This window comes from Phycodurus eques, chromosome 17, assembly GCF_024500275.1.
Source record: "Phycodurus eques isolate BA_2022a chromosome 17, UOR_Pequ_1.1, whole genome shotgun sequence".
In the NCBI taxonomy this organism is placed as follows: Eukaryota; Metazoa; Chordata; class Actinopteri; order Syngnathiformes; family Syngnathidae; genus Phycodurus; species Phycodurus eques.
This window is the reverse complement of record NC_084541.1, coordinates 80,673-99,546: the sequence shown is the minus strand read 5'-3', so window position 1 is coordinate 99,546 and position 18,874 is coordinate 80,673. Positions and strand designations below refer to the sequence as shown.

The 18,874-nt window shown below is 41.3% G+C and overlaps 1 protein-coding gene across 2 annotated transcripts; it reads right to left on the bottom strand.

Annotated features, from left to right (window-relative positions):
* Window positions 1-293: 293 nt before the first annotated feature.
* On the bottom strand, window positions 294-18,585 carry LOC133416052 (zinc finger protein ubi-d4-like). 2 transcript variants are annotated; one of them, XM_061702680.1, is made up of 12 exons: window positions 18,534-18,585; window positions 15,752-15,912; window positions 15,324-15,431; window positions 14,771-14,949; window positions 11,569-11,661; window positions 11,410-11,491; window positions 11,178-11,219; window positions 8,909-9,046; window positions 6,392-6,523; window positions 6,190-6,302; window positions 6,018-6,099; window positions 294-3,582 (listed from the first exon to the last, which is right to left on the bottom strand). In XM_061702680.1, the coding sequence occupies exons 1-12, from the start codon at window positions 18,563-18,565 to the stop codon at window positions 3,500-3,502; spliced, it is 1,245 nt and encodes a 414-aa protein (XP_061558664.1). In that variant the 5' UTR covers window positions 18,566-18,585; the 3' UTR covers window positions 294-3,499. The 2 variants fall into 2 exon arrangements, with proteins under 2 accessions (XP_061558664.1, XP_061558665.1); XM_061702681.1 differs by lacking the exon at window positions 11,178-11,219.
* Window positions 18,586-18,874: the final 289 nt, after the last annotated feature.

Sequence of the window (18,874 nt, the reverse complement as noted above, 5' to 3'; positions counted from 1 at the left end):
GAGGAAGGAAAATATGGGTGGACAGCTACTATACTATATATACTGAATAATAGAGAATTGCTGCCGTCTATTAAAGGAAGGGTTTCCGCACACAAGACTGGATGGGTAACCATAATATTAGAAACAGTTGTCATTATGAAGCAGTGCTTTTCTACACCACTACAAACGACACCCACAATAAAACATTTTAGTACTAGTTAGTATATTACCCATTAACCTGATTATTAGGAATTTCTTCATCTTGGAGTTCATGAGATTGTGTCTTCATGTCTGCTGAGTGAAGCATAAAAACACAGTGCTTAGTATTTTTATTTTCCTACAGTGAAAAGTACAATTGGACATTCCATCAGTCAGCCTAAGATAAGTCTCCTACAGTGATCTTACATTGAAACACACACACACACTCTCTTTCTCTAGAAAAACCCCAAGCCAATTCTGTAGAGGCTCCAATGGTGCCTCTTCATTCTTCCACAATGGCATTTGGTTCACACTTTGGGGGAAGCGGCACTTGACGCTTTGAGGACACATCATTGCTGACTGTCCTCATCACGTCCAAAATACAACACACCACTCTGTAGCCTCCACGCACAAGCAGGGAAAATAAGTCTCATCCTATAGCAGCAAATGACCTCTTACAAAGTTGCAGATGATGACTGGGGGGAAGAGGGAAAATAAAAAGTGGAGCTGCAATATGGAATAAATATAGAAAAGGGCGCAAACTGCTACAACACAGCAATGAAGACCTTATTTTAATTTAGTGGGAGGAATTGTTGTGTGCCTGTGTTAGTAAAAGGCCCCAAAGAGCTCAAACTGCATGCAATTGTTGACAAGGGGGTGTCTCCTTTTTCCATCTTCCTCCTAACATGGGTGGGGAACCGAAACGTACATCACCCGTGACACCATTTGATCTGGCCCGCCATGCATTTCTAACACAAATAAAACCTCAGAGCAACTATTATTTATAAAAAACAATTATAATTTTTTTTAAAAGTCCAAAAAAAACTTGAATCCACAAATCCTCATAACATATATTTAAAAATTTCTTCAATTGTTGAATCATTTTATTTTACACATTTACTAAGGACCTAAATGTTTCGCAGCTCTGCAACTACATAGCTACACAAATGGGCAAAATATTTCTTTAAAAAAAAGGAAAGAAAAGAAAAAAAAAGTAGTGGCATTATTACAAGCTACAACAACAATATAAACATTTTTAAACAAATGTCAATCAAAACTGATCACTATTATCTTTGTAAGGATAGAGTGTTTGATATAGCGCTTGTATTGGATCTCATCAGATTTTGTGGAGGGTTAGTGTACACTACTGTTCAAAAGTTTGGGGTTACTCAGACAATTTCATGTTTTACCTCAAAACAAACCGTCGTATATATGCTTCTGACTGTTTAAAACTTTGGGCTCACTTAGAAATGTCCTTATTTATAGTGCTCATTAACAATGTCGAGACTGTGTTTCTGATTACAGTGGAGCCCCGCATACTTGTGGTTCGGCATCTGCGGATTCACCCATTCGATTTTTTTCCCCAATTTTTTTTTTTTTTTTTTTTTTTGTAGGAACCAACCTCAAAAACGCTTACTGGTGGTTTATCATCGGGTTTAGGAAAATATTTATTTATTTTTAATTAGACTTTACACTGATCTGATCAGTTTGATCGGTATCGGCAGATAATTAGCATTTTATGCTGATCGGCCGATTGGCTTTCATATCATAATTCGCCGATCCGATTAATGACGTCATCGATCGGCTCCGCAAAAGACATTTACTCTGCGTCGCTGTCGAATATGAATCCAAAAGCTAATTTATTTTTAGCCTTGTCATGCGTCTTGTGGCGACTATCTGACAGCCAATAAAGTGTTTTTTCAATCTTGTCAGTGAAAAAACACGTCGTCAGTGTTGCACTATTTTGCAGTGTCTCAGACAAACAACACGCAAGTTATTTGCAGTCTGTGCACAACTGAAGTACGTCACGGGGAACGTCATCTAAATGCTTCAACACAACAAATTTGAACGAGCACCTGAAGAATGTACACGAGGAGCATGCCGCGTTCAAGCAACGCAGGCTGTGGGGGATCCAAACGGATGCAAATTCTGGACAACACCCATCCATATAGCTGGGAAGCCGGGACAGTGAGAAAGTTAAGAGTAAGAATGTCAGTATTTGTTAAAGTAATTCAATTGCAATAAAGTCATTTAATTACAGTAAGTTAGCACCCATTATTTCTGTCATGTTGTGATGTTGATTTGACCTAAACTTATGTCAGTGGCCAATCCTTGAATGACCCCTAGAGGTCATTGAGGTTTTAACTTTTGTCTAAAATGCTAGAGAATAATTTTGAAGATACAGTAATCAGTATACACTACACAAGTATATACAATAAATGAACAAGTCATGTAAATAGAGGCATTGTTCAATCTTGTGATCGGATCGGTGATCGGTTATCGTTTCTTTAAACTTGCTGATCGGTCCCAAAAATCCTGATCGTGTAAAGCCTATTTTTAATGCAATTATAATGGCATCAATTATCCATTGATTTTAGCTATTCGTGGTCCGGCCCGGGTCCTTATCTCCTGCAAATAGGGTCCACTAGATTTCAATGTTATCAAAAACAAGGACATTTTGAAGTGACCCCAAACTTTTAATTGCTAGTGTATTCAACGAAACCCTGGATATTTGTGTATATTCTGATTATGGAGAACCTACAATTTGTTATTTGCTGAAAAACTAACCTATTCACTGGTGTCATGCTCAGGCCAAAGTCATGTCTAATATAAGAATATTGTTTTGACGCCGTATTGTAGCATCTCGGTGCCAAGCAACTATGTTGAAACGAGGGGAGGAGCTTTATCTATCTAGCCTTCTATTTATCTAAACTAGTGCTTTTTCAAAAATTATTTTTCAGTGACCCCAAAGGTTTAAACAGTAGTGTATATCATCATAATGGTTATTACATATCCTTTGCAGTTCATGTCCATAAAAAAAAGTACACGACAGTACCATTTTTCTAGTCCCTTTCAGTGAGAAGTGCTCTTGAGCAATGTTTTCTTGAGACAAGTCATCTTACGACCACGCTCCCTGCAGTCTTTAAGCCTTTGGAGCCATTTTAACGAGCCTGACATGGGATCTATTTTTAGCCTGTGTGTGATGGTGTGAAAGGTTTCCTAAATTTAAATCAACCCCAACAGATGTACACTAAAGCGTACAGGGGAGTACTTTAGAAATATTGTATAGAAATTGTAGAAAAGCTGTACTTCGCACGGCATGCTACTTAATTGCAGCGAGCAAGTGTTCTGCTTCAAGGTCTCACGGGGCAAAAAATCGAGTGTAACGGTCACATGTGAAGACATGAGGCCAGTGTGGTAGCGTGTACTCTACTGTAATGTACTTCCCTTTGGACCAATCACAGCCTCCCTCTGGACACACTCACGCGACGTCCGTGTGTGTGTGCGGCAGATCACAGAGTGTGTGCAGAAGGAGCGGCCATCACGAGGGCGGGGCATCATGCTTCTGGTAGATGGACGCTTTGTCTTTGAGGAGGTCCACACACAGGTGACAGCTCCAGCTCCCTGACAAGACACGCAACACACACAAAAAAAAGGTCAAACACATACACAAACCTTTTCTGGTAGAATTATGTATTTGCCTCATCAAATTACAAATGTACTGGCAAAAAAAAAAATGTTCTCGTTATATTATCAATCAATGTGTATGTGGCTTTATACCTTTTTGTAAAATTACAACTAAATTCTTATTCATTCATATTATTATTATTATTTTTTTACCTGTGGCCCATCCCACAGTACATTTAGCCAGCTAACAATTAACTAGTCCGATAACACTGAGGAGCACAATCTTTGTTGAGTTAGGTCTGACAGCTTTTTTTAAACAAATCTTTGGGTGCGGAATCCAAACCTGATCGCAGTTTCTCTCTATCCCGTCTAGTTTTTTAACTATAGGATCCCCGTTTTCTTAAAAAATATGAAATATGTATTTATCTATGTACAACCCCAATTCCAATGAAGTTGGGATATTGTGTTAAACATAAATAAAAACAGACTACAATAATTTGCAAATCATGTTCAACCTATATTTAATTGAATACACTACAAAGACAAGATATTTAATGTTCAAACTGATAAACTTTCGTGTTTTTAGCAAATAATCATTAACTTAGAATTTTATGGCTGCAACACGTTCCAAAAAAGCTGGGACAGGGTCATGTTTACCACTGTGTTACATCACCTTTTCTTTTAGCAACATTCAATAAACGTTTGGGAACTGACGACACAGGCAGGCCAGTCCAGTAGCCACGCTGTTGTAACACGTGCAGAATGTGGTTTGGCATTGTCTTGCTGAAATAAGCAGGGGCGTCCGTGAAAAAGACATCGCTTGGATAGCAGCATATGTTCCTCCAAAACCTGTATGTACCTTTCAGCATGAATCGTGCATTCACAGATGTGCATCCATAACAGTCCGCATGGTTGTTTTCCTCTTTGGTCCGGAGGACACGATGTCCACAATTTCCAAAAACAATTTGAAATGTGGACTCGTCGGACCACAGAACACTTTTCCACTTTGTGTCAGTCCATCTTAGAAGAGCTCAGGCCCAGAGAAGCCGGCGGCGTTTCTGGGTGTTGTTGATAAAATGGCTTTTGCTTTGCATAGTAAAGTTTCAAGTTGCACTTACGGATGTAGCGCCGAACTGTATTTACTGGCATTGGTTTTCTAAAGTGTTCCTGAGCCCACTTGGTGGTCCTTTACACATTGATGTCGGTTTTTGATGCAGTGCCGCCTGAAGGATCGAAGGTCACGGCATTCAATGTTGGTTTTCGGCCTTGCCGCTTACATGTAGTGATCTCTGGAACTTTTGATTATGGACCGTAGATGATGAAATCCCTAAATTCCTTGCAATTGTACATTGAGGACCATTGTCCTTAAACTGTTCGACTATTTTCTCACGCACTTGTTCACAGAGGTGAACCTGGCCCCATCTTTGCTTGTGAATGATTGAGCAATTCAGGGAAGCTCCTTTTATACCCAGTCATGGTACCCACCTGTTCCCAATTAACCTGTTTACCTCCGGGATGTTCCAAACAGGTGTTTGATGAGCATTCCTCAATTTTCTCTGTCTTTTTTAACACCTGTCCCAGCTTTTTTGGAAAGTGTTGCAGCCATAAAATTCTAAGTTAATGATTATTTGCTAAAAACAATCAAGTTTATCAGTTTGAACACTAAATGTCTTTGCAGTGTATTCAATTAAATATAGGTCGAACATGATTTGCAAATCATTGTATTCTGTTTTTATTTATGTTTAACACAACGTCCCAACTTCATTGGAATTGGGGTTGTAAATAAAACACTAAGATGGAATAGTTACCAGCTTTGAAAACAAAAAAACCCACCATAAAACGAAATAGAACTAACAATGGTATGCCCATGGTTACAAGGTTAGGAGAAAAGCCAGCACAAATCCTCTTAATTCCTACTATGCTAGCTTTCTGTTTGCAGATATTGATAGTACTGACCTATTGGGAGCTGCACACACACCTCACCGCACTCTCTCAATTGTGACTGCACAAACAAGTTCCCACATAGCTGTAGATGAGTCCAATCGTAATCAACTGGCAAGTCTTACTACAGCTAATCAGTGACATTTTGCTTATCTGGAGGGTAAACCTGACGTGCTAGGTAAGAAAATTACTGCAATTTTGGAATCAGCACGTCAATTTTACTTTTAATCAGCATAAAAATCTAACTCAACAGAATTTTTTTTCCCAAATTGTTCCCCAGTGTAATTTGTTACAATTATCAGCACTTTCAAATGTATTATCCCAAATTCTAGTACTTTACAAAACTTTACGACACACCCATAACATTTGGACTTTTTCAAACATTTCAAGCAAGAAGCCTGTTGTTGAATGTGTTTTCTTGTGGACAGAGATTTTAGTGGTGTGTACAAAGTGGTGAACAGAGGAAATAAATGAAAAATCTGGCCATGTACCCTCTGGGGGTTCTGCCATGGGCGGCTTGAGACAGTACATGTGGTAACCACGATCACAGTCGTCACAGAAGAGCAGCTGATCCTGGAAGAGAACGGAGAAGAAAAAATGAAATGAGAAAGCATTTAGAAATATTTCAACATATCATTGATGGTAAAAGGTGCGCAAACTTACGTCGTTCTCGGAGGTGCCGCACATGTTACAGCACTTACACTCGATGCACTGCCAGCGATATGTCTTGACGGCGGCCATCATGGCGGGTGTGAACTGCAGGCAGGACGGGTGGCCTGAACCCACCACAGTTCTTTAAGCACCTTTGTACATGTTTGATCAAGTGGGTAAAAGGGGGGAATCGAGCGAGTGCGTGGTAGCCAACCTGAGCGTCCGCAGTCGGAGCAGGACACCAGCTCTTCGGACTGGCCCGTCTTGTGGTTGGTTTTGGAGTCTCCCAAGCAGAAGTCACAATACTTGTTGGGCAGGGCCAGCCCATCTGGGCCTCTCTTAGGAGCTGATAAAGACAAAAGAAAAGGAAGACGACACAGAGTATTCCAGTGTTCCCTCGCTATTTCACGGTTCATCATTCGCGCCTCCACTATATCGCAGATTTTTAAGCAATTGCTTTCACCTTCAGTGTAGTATCGTACCACGTTATAAGAAATGCAGAATGTTATTAAGAGGAAGAAGAAGCAGAGAAGGTCGCAAACTAAACCCCAATTATACTCTAATCTAGTCCTCTAAGCATTGCCATATGCATTGGTGCTCCATGTGTCTTAAGTAGTAGCTGTTTGAAGGTTTAAAACTTACATAATACCTATGCTAATTTCTATTAGCCTGTCGCATTATACATTGGCGTTAAGCAATTGGACGTTCATTTGACGAAATTATATGGGTTGGTTGAAAATCTTTGTGTTTAAAATCCAATGTTTAATTATCTGTTTTGTGTGTTAGTTTTACAGTAAACGTTAACAGGGAGTGAGAAATAAACAGCTTGAAGCAAGAACGGTTACATTTTCTTTGGAGAACTCCGCGAGCAAGAGTGGCACTAAGGAATACCATAGAAAGTATGCTTAAATTAGAGGGAAAACAAGTATTTGATTAATCGACAACTGATCAATCAACTTATCGATTATCAAATTACAGATAATTGACCAATATTTTGATGATCCATTAATCGTTTGCAGAAATTCCTCAACTTAAAACTGTCCAAAGCCTCTGATTTCAGCCTCTCATCAGTAAATATTCTTAGATTTCTGGAGTCCTCCATGAAAGCAGACATTTGGAAACTTCTGCTTTTACTTTGGAAAACAATGATCAACATTTTTACCTATTTTCTGACAATACGGGCCAAACCTGTAACTGAATCATAATCAATTCACGGGAAAAATAGTAGTCCATTTAATTTATTATGAAAATAATCGTTATTTGCAGCCGTACTTTAAATAACTTGTAATCGGTATGTAATTGAACCTGACGCACCCTCAGAAGTGTACCGTATTTCCATGACCATAAGGCACACCGTATTTAAAGGCTCAGTCTCAGTTACGGGGTCTATTTATGTATTTAACACCTACATAAGGCGCACCGTATTATTGGGCGCAGGCATGGTAAAATATACGCTAGCTTAAAACATACAGTAGCATGCATGCACGCTAAAACATGCATGTTAGTGTATGTTTTTAAAAAGGCAGCGGGAGCAAAACTGAGTTCGGTTGTACTTTATTGAAGTATTTAACAATGTACTCATGTTATTTTTTGATCAATCCTCATCCACAAATCCATCAAAGTCCTCATCTTCTGCATCCGAAATGAACAGCTGGGCAAGTTCTCCATCAAACATCCCGGGTTCCCTCTCGTCATTGTCGGAGTCAGTCTCGTTGCCGGGGGGCTGTTCAGCAATGATGCCGGCGTTTTCCTGCTTCCTCCACTTGCGAACCATGGATTCGTTGATCATGAATTGTCTCGCGGTTGCTCGATTCCCATGTTCCTCCGCGTAACTAATAGCTTGCAGTTTAAACTGTGCTTCGTAAGCGTGTCTCTCTCCCATTTTCGGGGGTCCTTCGCCAAACCTTCCCCCTTTAACATCTGCATGCTGTCCTCAGTCACGTACGCCTGTCCTCTATATAAGCAGCGTGTCGGCAGGAAATGCTCCCACTCCCCCCCCACGGGGCACTCATCACACAACATTTACAGATTTTGCACACATAAGGCGCACCATATTAGAAGGTGCCCCGTCCATTTTGGAGAAAATTTAAGACTTTTAAGTGTGGCTTATGGTCGTGAAAATACGGTACATCCAACTAGTAGCCCTTCGCATCAATCAGTACCCAAGAAGAAGCCCTGTTTAAAAACAAAAATAAATATACATCCATCCATTTTCTGAGCCGCTTATCCTCTCTAGGGTCGTGGGCGTGCTGGAGCCTATCCCAGCTGTCATCGGGCAGGAGGCGGGGTACACCCTGAACTGGTTGCCAGCCAATCGCTGGGCACATACAAACAGACAACCATTCGCACTCACAGTCACACCTACGTGCAATTTAGAGTCTCCAATTAATGCATGTTTTTGGGATGTGGGAGGAAACCGGAGTGCCCGGAGAAAACCCACGCAGGCACGGGGAGAACATGCAACTCCACACAGTCGGGGCCGGGCATTGAACCCGGGTCCTCAGAACTGTGAGGCTGACGCTCTAACCAGTCGACCACCGTGCCGCCCAAAAATAAATAACAAATTAAAAAAAACAAAAAAATAACAAAAAGTTGGTGAGTACAACATCACTCTTACGCGTGACATTGCTTAATTGTTAAATAACCAATTACTACTAGTCCACCATGCTGTCACCACAAGGACAGCATGGTGGACATGGACAGGAGAGCAAAACAGGCGTTGACCACTTACTTTTGGGCGTCTCCGGCAGTGGTGGCGGGGGCTCGTTGACCTCCATCTCCTCCTTGTCTTCGCCCTCCTCGTCGGCCAGGTGCGAGTGGGTATAGTGGTAGCTCAGGCCGGGGCGATTCTTGTAGCGCTTGCCGCAGACTGACGCCAACACCAGAAATGACAATAACATGTTTGTGCAAAAACATTTTATTTTAGAATATTTAGTAAGGTTTTACAGGGTGTCCAAAAATGCCCTTAACAATTTAAAAAATTTACTCAGTGGTTCGCAAGGTTTTTAATCACAATACATTTGTGTATTTCAGGTGCCCTCTTGGTGAAATAGATTGTTAAATAAACCCCAACAAAAAAAGGCTACTCCCTAAGAAAAGTGTGTATCGTTGTTTATTAAAACAATCGAATTTGAAGATGCAGCAAAACTACAGGATGAAGTGTGAAAGACATTCACCGACACAGCAGTGAATTTGTACATTGATCACCCTCATTCAACTAACAGTGTAAATAAAGAGGTGAAATAAATTAGGGGAAAATAACACTTCAATAGCTACTTCTCATTTTTTAAATAATTTCCACAGATGCATTTATTCATTTCCTTTTGTAATAAATATGTTAAACTGTAAAGAGACACTATGGACAACCTGTATATTTTTTTCACAATTAAATATTGATCAAATGACAATTACCACAATATGAATGATAACATATTCAATACAATATGTATCATGTATGTGTATCATATATACAGTAAATTACATTTTATTACAATACCATAATACCTCAAAAGTCAAACGCCCCAAAAGTAGGACCAACATTTTCCAGAAAAATGTGGCTCAAAGCTCCAACTTAAAAGTTCAAAGCATTATCATGCAAGGTTTCAGCAAATCTCGGGAGAGATTAGCTCGCTGAAGATTGTAAGCGTTTAAGTCGACAAGTGCGCCGTACCACAGTTTGATAGTTTGACAAAATACTAATGCTTGTTAGTTCTCGCAATGCCAATCAAATGCCACTAGGTGACAGTATTGTTGTGCAAAGGGCTTCCTGTTTCCTCTCCATTATGCCAGATATCAAAGAGTGACTAGTTGTACTTTAATTATATGGAGGGTCTTAAATTCACAATCACAATTTACAACACAATTCAATCTGTCATGCATGTTTGACTCTGGAGCTTCCACTGCATTATCATGAATTTACTGGTATATTGAGATAATTTATCATTACCATTAAACAAATGGTGTTATTATGTATAGTAGTCAAGATTAAAAAATTAACTTGGCCATTTTTTACTGTTTACTGCAACACATGGTGGTATCCGTGTGACTGCACCCGGCATTTACAAATTCTATATTTTAGGGATATTTCACAGTGCTTTGTTAAAAAACAGCTTGCGTGTGGCTAAAGGAAGCTGTGATGTGTGCGTGAAAACAAAGAGCAGTGAGGGGGGAGCGTCTGAGTGTCATCAGGTGAAGCCCAAAGACAAAGTTCTTCTTTCACTTCCTTTTACTTGTGCTCCCAGCCACCGTGATCAGGAGGGATTACAGTACTGTGTGAGCGGCCGGGGCTTCCACATTGACCACATGTTTCCGAAAGGCAGAAAGTCACATGTTGACAGCGGCCTTAAAAGGCTAAAGGCTTCTTTATACTCACACGAACGGCGACCGCGCTGACGTCACTGCGGCTACCCCACACGCAGTTTGCCTTTATACTCGAGCGCAACCCACGCACGCTGTTTTGAAAATATCCTGCGGTTCTCCTCCAAGTCGGCGGTGTCGCTACAGCTGGTATTGGCTAGGACACCACAGGGTGGAGTTTCCTCTGCATAGCCATTTCCGTTTTTCCTTTCCTTTCCGGAACAAGGAACAACTTCCAGCTAATCAAAGTGCACATAAGGTTTCACTAACGCCGGTAATATATTTCCGGGTTTTTACGCAAGTGAGACAACAAATGGCCGCCGCCCCGCCCCAAGCCAAATAATTGGTCTATATAAAGCATCAAATATTGTGTTTTACATCAATACTTAACTATATTCATAAAGTATAATGTGCTTGTGTATGAAAAAGCAAAGCTTGTGACCAAAACGCGCGCGAACGGCACGGATCTTGTGTTCATTGTGTTAAGATGACAGATCACTCACAGCGTAACAATGAGTTGTTGTCCTCTGAATTAAGTTGCAAGCAACACAAAAGTCAGTGAAACTCACAGCGTAGATCACATAAACCACAAGATACAGGCGAGCACATGACATGCAGACAATGTAAGAAGGAAGCTGATGTACCTTTTTCAGAAGGTTTGGAAATATGCTTTTGTTTGATAGTGTCTGAAAGAGAGGGGAAGAGACAAGAAAGCACAGACAGACACTCAGAAGAATGCGCTTGCTCAAGTAGAAAATAACACAGATCAAGAAGGAGGGGAAGTCTACAGCAGCTTCACTAGCTGACAGCATTACAGAGACCAGAAACGAGATGGAGGAGGTGAAGAAAAGGTCGCAGGCGTTTGGTGTCACTCACTGTCGCAAGCGTACGGCTTGTCCCGGTCCTCCATTGCTGCAGGGTCCAGCTTCTTCCTGCTGCTGCTGCCTACTCCGCGACCCTGAACATGCACACACACAACCTTAAAAACTATGATTTCTCCCTAAAACAAGTTTCTTGTCCAAGGCAATTGTTCACCTTTCCCTTCCCTTTGCCTCTTCTCTTCGGTGTGTCTTCTTCGTAGTCCTCGTCGTCCAGGTCATCGAGGAAGTCATCAGGCTCCAGGATTTTCTGTGGTGAAAATGGGCAAGTGTGGGAGCGTGAGAACTGTTTGGAGCAGGGGCGCTCGTGGCCCTAATACAGACCCCTCCTGAGGATTTACATTTTTGAGAGTACTGTAATATTTGTTGAATTCATTTAACCTTTTTCACCTTAGTTGGTTAATTGAGAAATGAATTTCTTCTGTTTTTTTTTTTTATTCACTTGTCATTAAATAATTGGTAAACTGATTCATCAATAAAATTAAAACAATATTAGTAAAATACAAACATTTATATATACAGTTAACTACTTTGAGTATTTGTATAACTAATTATAAATACATTTACAAATAATGAGAAAATCTACCATTATTGTGTCATGACCTGCACGGCTCAGTTGAAAAAACTACTTTTGTTACTTCCACTTTTTGTGAGTGGAAGTAACAAACAACTGAGATAATGTGGTTACTTGTTAAAGTGTGCACACCCTTTTATCACTGGGGATGAGGCTTTGTTCAGAATGAAACAACCACACTCAAACGGATGTTAAATGTCACCATAGAAAGTATCTCGAATTCACCCTAAATAATGTTCAGCTGTTCTCATAGGAGTTTCCTGATATTTTTCTCCCACATGGATTAAACACATTTAAAATGATCAAAAGACACTTTTTAAACACATTTTAAATGTATGTGAAAATTTTTTAAGTATATAAGATCCATCCATCCATTTTCTACCGCTTATCCGAGGTCAGGTCGCGGGGGGTAGTAGCTTTAGCAAGGACGCCCAGACATCCCTCTCCCCAGCCACTTCATCTAGCTCTTTCGGGGTGATCCCGAGGCGTTCCCGGGCCAGCCGAAAGACGTAGTCTCTCCGGTGTGTCCCGGGTCGTCCCCGGGGTCTCCTCCTGGTGGGACGTGCCCGGAACACCTCACCGGGGAGGCGTCCGGGAGGCATCCGAATCAGATGCCCCATCCACCTCATCTGGCTCTGCAGAGGAGCAGCGGCTCTACTCTGAGATCCTCCCGGATGACCGAGCTTCTGATCCTATCTCGAAGGGAGAGCCCGGACACCCTGCGGAGGAAACTTTTTTCGGCCGCTTGTATCCGGGATTTCGTTGTTTCAGTCACGACCCACAGCTGGTGACCCTAGGTGAGGGTAGGAACGTAGCTCGACCGGTAAATCGAGAGCTTTGCCTTCCAGCTTAGCTCCTTCTTTACCACAACGGACCGATACAAAGTCTGCATCACTGCAGACGCTACACCGATCCGCCTGTCTATCTCCCGTTCCATTCTTCCCTCACTCGTGAACAAGACCCCGAGATCCTTGAATTCCTCCACTTGGGGCAGGATCTCATCCCCGGCCCGGAGAGGGCACGCCACCCTTTTTCGACTGAGGACCATGGTCTCAGATTTGGAGGTGCTGATTCTCATCCCAGCCGCTTCACACTCGGCTGCGAACCTCTCCAGTGAGAGTTGGAGATCACAGCTTCATCAAGCAAACAGAACCACATCATCTGCAAAAAGCAGAGATGCAATACTGAGGCCACCAAACCGGACCCCCTCTGCACCTTGAAATTCTGTCCATAAAAGTTATGAACAGAATCGGTGACAAAGGGCAGCCTTAGCGGCGTCCAACACTCACCGGAAACGAGTCCGACTCACTGCCAGGACCAAACTCTGACTCCGATCGTACAGGGACCGAACAGCCTGTATCAAGTATGTAATAATAATGGAATTAAAAAATAAAAGCATACCCTTACGACACACTGTAATCACATTGAAACTTACTTAAACACACTTTTTAATAGACGTTACACCGATTTTATCAGCCTGATCGGTATCGGCCGATAATTAGCATTTTATGCTGATCGGCTTTAATGTCACAATTTGCAGATCCACTTCACAAAAGACATTTACACCGCGTCGCAATCGTGCACATTACATTTGAATCCGAAAGCTAGTTTATTTTTAGCCTTGTCACGTGTATTTTGACGTAGTACTGTAAATATCTGACGGCCAATACAGTTCTTAAAAAAAAAAAATGTTTTTTAAATGTCGGCGGTGTGGGACAGACACGTAATGCCGGATCCAACTAAAAGACAAATTTGCTCTCACACGATTGCAATATGTCAGACTACTGCAATAAAATCTTCTATTCCGATACCACCGCATCCCGTTTTTTACGATCATTGGGCTTTATCGTGTCAACTCAAATGCGACCGGAGAAACTCGTTACCGTGGCGACGACAACAAGAGTGGATCTCGCCAACTGTATTAGAAGGACAAAATTGGGAAAAAACGTGTGTTGGTGGTCACCGGTTCTCTGGGCAGGAGAGGACGTTCGTTTAAGGCTTGCATGAGGTATGTTCACGTACTTTTAATACGATACGGCCCGCAAGCAGGCAACAAAAACGTGATGTAGCCTAGCAAGCTAGTGCTAGCACTAACGGTTGTACGTAAACATGCCGCCGTTCTGTCGAATCATGTCCTAAAGTTTTGGTGTGGGTGAAGTAATTTAATTACAATAATTATTATCATTATTATTATTTCTGTCATGTTGAAATGTTGGTTGGACCTGACTGATTAGAATGCATGACCTGACTAGAGTATTCATTTCCAACCTTTATGGAGCCAAGGAACATATTTTACAATTGAAAAATCTCACGGCACTCCAACAAACAAAAATGGCACAAAAAGTGGATACATTAATTACTGTATGTACGTCCGGCCATCTAATAGAAGACCATTCATTTGTTCTGGCTATCACTATGCCTCAAGGGCATAAATAGATGAACAAAGATACATTATTTATTGTAAATATAATGTTCGGAGCAATTAAGTACACAAGTACATACAGTAAATGAATAGGTCATTTAAAGAGACACATTGCTCCATCTTGTGATCGGATCGGTGGTCAGTTATCGTTTTTTTTAAACTCGCTGATCGGTCCCAAAAATCCTGCTCGTGTAAAGCCTACTTTTTAAACACATTGTCAACGTATTCCAACAACCGCGATAGGTGAACTGGAATACAGTGGGGAGTTACTTTAATACATTTTCTGGAGCATTTCAACTTTTTTTTTTTCTGCACATCCCTGGTACGGAGTGTCACATTTGCATGTTTGTATAGAACAAGAACCTTTCTGATGCGTGTGGCAGAGTTCAGGCCGACAGAGTAGTCGCCAGGGTTGGAATCTTCCTCAGACGCTCTGAGATCGGCGGGTGTACGTTTCTCCAGAGAGTCGCCCTTTAGCAAGGCCTCCAGGCTGCTGCCATCAGATGACAACAGTGCATCCTTCTTCAGTCCAAAATCAAGCTCTGCGTAGTCAAACACAAAAGCATAATTACATTTGCGTATCCAAGATGCTACAAGCATCCTACAAGCCAGAGCTTCTCAACCACGGGTCCGTGGACCCCTAGTGGTCCGTGGTGTAATTGCAAGGTGTCTGTGAAAATAAAATACCTTTTTAAAAAGATCCTATGACATTTATAGAGAAGATTTGACTCAAATGTGACCTAGCCCTTTATCTACCTATACTACAGAGGGTACAGGACTTTATTTTTTCTAATTCCATCTGTTTCTCAAGTGTAATTCATTGCATTTTAATAAGGTGTTTCGACTCCATTTGCAATGTGGTAGTCAGGGGGTACTCAGGGTCAATAAAAAGGTTGAGAGCCACTGCTAAAGCTACCTGACTTGACTGGGGGGAAGACAAGGCGAGGGTCCACGGTAGGATGAGCTCTTCTCTTCTTCCTCCACCTCCTGGAAGGGTAAGTGTAGAGTTGCCCTGGGGCCTTCCCTGAGGAACATCAGAACTTCTATGAACTGCCATTTCGAAAGTTTCTATACATTTTCTTAGGAAATAATGAAAAATGTGTGGGTTAGTAAGTGAGCACACAAAACAACATCTAAATGTGCTGTTTAATTATCGGCAAATACACATTTTACACCTACACTTAACTTCTGACCTAGCCTATGTGTCTGTTTTCCAATCAAATGTACCTCTTGAACACAAAAGTTTTCCCATCCCTGCTTTCCACAGTGGTCTGACTCTCCAATCATCAATACAAGATCTCTCTAATTTTGTCTGCTGAGAAGCACAACAATGTTGATTCCTACCAGGCCCTCTGTGCCTCTTTTCCATCCAAATGTAGCAGTTGCTCTGAGCCACGCCTGTCTGAGAGTCGAGGAAGGGCATGCGCACGCTCCTCTCAGCGCACAGACGAGCATTGTAGTTATGGCATTGCTCCATGGCATCTCTGTAGCATTGCTCTCCCAACCTGGTGACACACAAAATAAAAAGACATTGTGGAAAAGGTTCCTATTTTGACTTGTTTTGTTTTGTGCTGACAGCTTCCAGTTTTTTTCTCTCAATGTTGAACACAACAGAAGTACAAGAGTGGAAATTCAACTTCAGATGTCAAACAACCCACATCTATCCTGTGTCATTAGCTTACATATCGTTATTTAGAAGAGGCCCATTACCTTCAGTTTTTGTACTTTTTAACACGTCACTTTCAACACTTGCAGCAAAAGCGCAAGGATGCTAGTGTATGTTGCCGCTTCGCAGCCCATAAAAATACCAATTACTCCTTTCCTAATAGCCATTTTATGAGATTCTTCTCTCATTTTAAAGAATACATATTTTCAACTCATTTTTTAAGTCCATACAGTCCCCTCCAAACTTATTGGAAAAGCAAGGTCAATTCCTGTTTCTGTTGAAGACTGAAGAAATTTGAGGTTCAGATCAAAAGATGAATATGAGAAAAAAGTTCAGAATTGCAGCTTTTTTATGGTATTTACATGTAGCTGTATTAAACAACTCAGGACCGAGTACCTTTTGTTTGAAGCCACCCACTTTTCAAGTGAGCAAAGTATTGGGACATGAATGATGGGTGTTTCTAGTTGCTCAGGTGTTGCCTTTTAGATTGATTGCTTAAACATTAGATCATGCTTGTTTTTGGCTTTGGGTTTCACCTGTGAAAACTGCATTTGCTATTAAGCAAACATGAAGACCAGAGAGATGTCTATGGGAGAAAAGCAAAGCATTTTGAAGCTGGGAGAAGAGGGAAAATCGATCAGCGCTATTGCACAAACATTGGACATAGCCAATACAACAATTTGGAATGTCCTGAAAAAGAAACAAACTACTGTAGTACTGAGCAACAGACATCGAACAAGTCAGCCAAGGGTATCAACAGCAGTTGATAACAAAAACATTGTGAGAGCTGTGAAGAAACACGTAAAGACAACAGTCAGTGACATCACTGCCAACCTCTACAGGGCAGGGATGAAGGGATCACAATCTGTTCGAAGAAGATTTCGAGAGAAGAAATACACAGGCCATATGACACGATGCAAACAACTCATCAGCAAAAAGAATCGGAGGAGCCACAAAAGTTTTGGAACAAAGTTTTATGGACTGATGAGACCAAAATTAACCTCTGCCAAAGTGATGGAAAGGCCAAAGTATGGAGAAAGAAAGGATCTGCTTGTGATCCAAAACACAAGTTTATCTGTGAAGCATGGTGAAGGTAATGTCATGGCTTGGGTTTGCATGGTTGCTTCTGGAACAGGCTCACTTGTCTTTATTGATGATGTAACTCATGATGGTACCAGCAGAATGAATTCGGAAGTCTATACAACCATTTTGTCAGGCAATTTACAGAAAAATGCATCCAAACTAATCGGGAGAAGCTTCATCATGCAACAAGACAATGACACAAACACACTGCCAACACAACAAAGGACTTCATCAGGGGTGAAAAGTGGAAGGTCTTCGAGTGGCCAAGTCAATCACCCGACCTTAATCCAAAAGAGCATGCATTTTACCTCCTGAAGAGGAGACCGAAGGGAGAAACCACCAGAAACAAACAAGAACTAAAAGAGGCTCCAGTAAAGGCCTGGAAACGCATTTCAAATGAAAAATGTAACAGTCTGGTGAAATCAATGGGTCGCAGGCTTGATGCAGTTACTGCAAGTAAGGGTTATGCCACCAAATATTAAATGTTATTCACTTTAAGTTAATTTAATAACGTATGTTCCAATACTTTTGCTCACTTGAAAAGTGGGTGGCTTCAAACAAAAGGTGCTCTGTCCTGAGTTGTTTAACACATCTAGTTGTAAATACCAAGAAATGAAAGCTGGAATTCTGAACTTTTGTCTTATAGTCATCTTTTGATCTGAAACACAAATGTCTTCAGTATACAACACAAACAAAGGAATTGACCTTGCAGTTCCAATACCTTTGGAGGTCACTGCATATTATCAACAACTTCATCTTTACTTGGGCACTTACTGTGCTTTACATTGAGCAATATCTGTTACCGGCTGATGAGCTATTAACTTCCACCACTGCGAATAGGAATGCAGCCTTATGCCTATTCCTACTTGTTTATATCTAACAGACAATATGTTCTCTTTCGTATCTTATCTACTGTATGCACTCCTTTTACAAAGAGTCATTCATTCAATATCGATTCATTTTGAACTTCTACTCAACCAATTACCCCAAAATGCCAACTTTGGCTAACTTTAGCCAGTTAGCGTGACAGACAGCTGGCTTGCCGACGTAAGCTAGTTGTCAAATAGCGTCGTAAGGTCGAAATTAACCACACACAAACCAATTTTGTTCACAAACACATATGCCGTATCACAGTGACTCGACAGGCAATAATTAAAGACGTCAACGGCGTGCTTGCTAACTATTAGGCGTCTATTGTAGGAAATGACCAACACACGACGTTCCGACTGCGTGAGATAACCTTCACCCGTCCTGTGAGAATGGTCGGGCTAGCTAGCGACGTGACTGGTTGCTTTATAATGAAATGGTCGTCGCGTGTCGGTCGCGTCGTTTGTCGTCTAGAAGCGAGAGAAGTGTGTTGGAAAGTAGAACACTTACAGTTTGACAACATTCTCGACAACAGCTGCCATCTTGCTTCGGGACGCGGCCAAGTGGCTTCTGGGAAATGAGTCAGACCAGGCAGGCGACCACTTAGCACCGCTTAGTGGTCATTTTTGCTTACTGCGAGAGTATTCGTCATACAGTGAGTGAACCCCCGTTTATCGATGGGAATACCTTGCAGAGCGAACCGCAATAGTTGGGAAATCTGCGATATAAAGAGACTATAAGAAACACAAAGCTTTAACCCTCCTTCCAAACGTATTAAAACACACCCAAACGCATTTTGAAAAGGTGTGTTTTACCTTTTCAACATAATGAACACAGAAAACATTGCAAGC

Bases quoted from the DNA above. Each gene is read 5' to 3' on its own strand.
- LOC133416052 (XM_061702680.1), bottom strand. From the start codon at position 18,565: ATGGCAGCTGTTGTCGAGAATGTTGTCAAACT. The intron at 11,220-11,409 runs GTGAGTGACACC...CCTCTCTTTCAG, and splicing joins CAAGCCGTACGCTTGCGACA to ACACTATCAAACAAAAGCAT. The intron at 6,100-6,189 runs GTAAGTTTGCGC...GTTCTCTTCCAG, and splicing joins GCGGCACCTCCGAGAACGAC to GATCAGCTGCTCTTCTGTGA.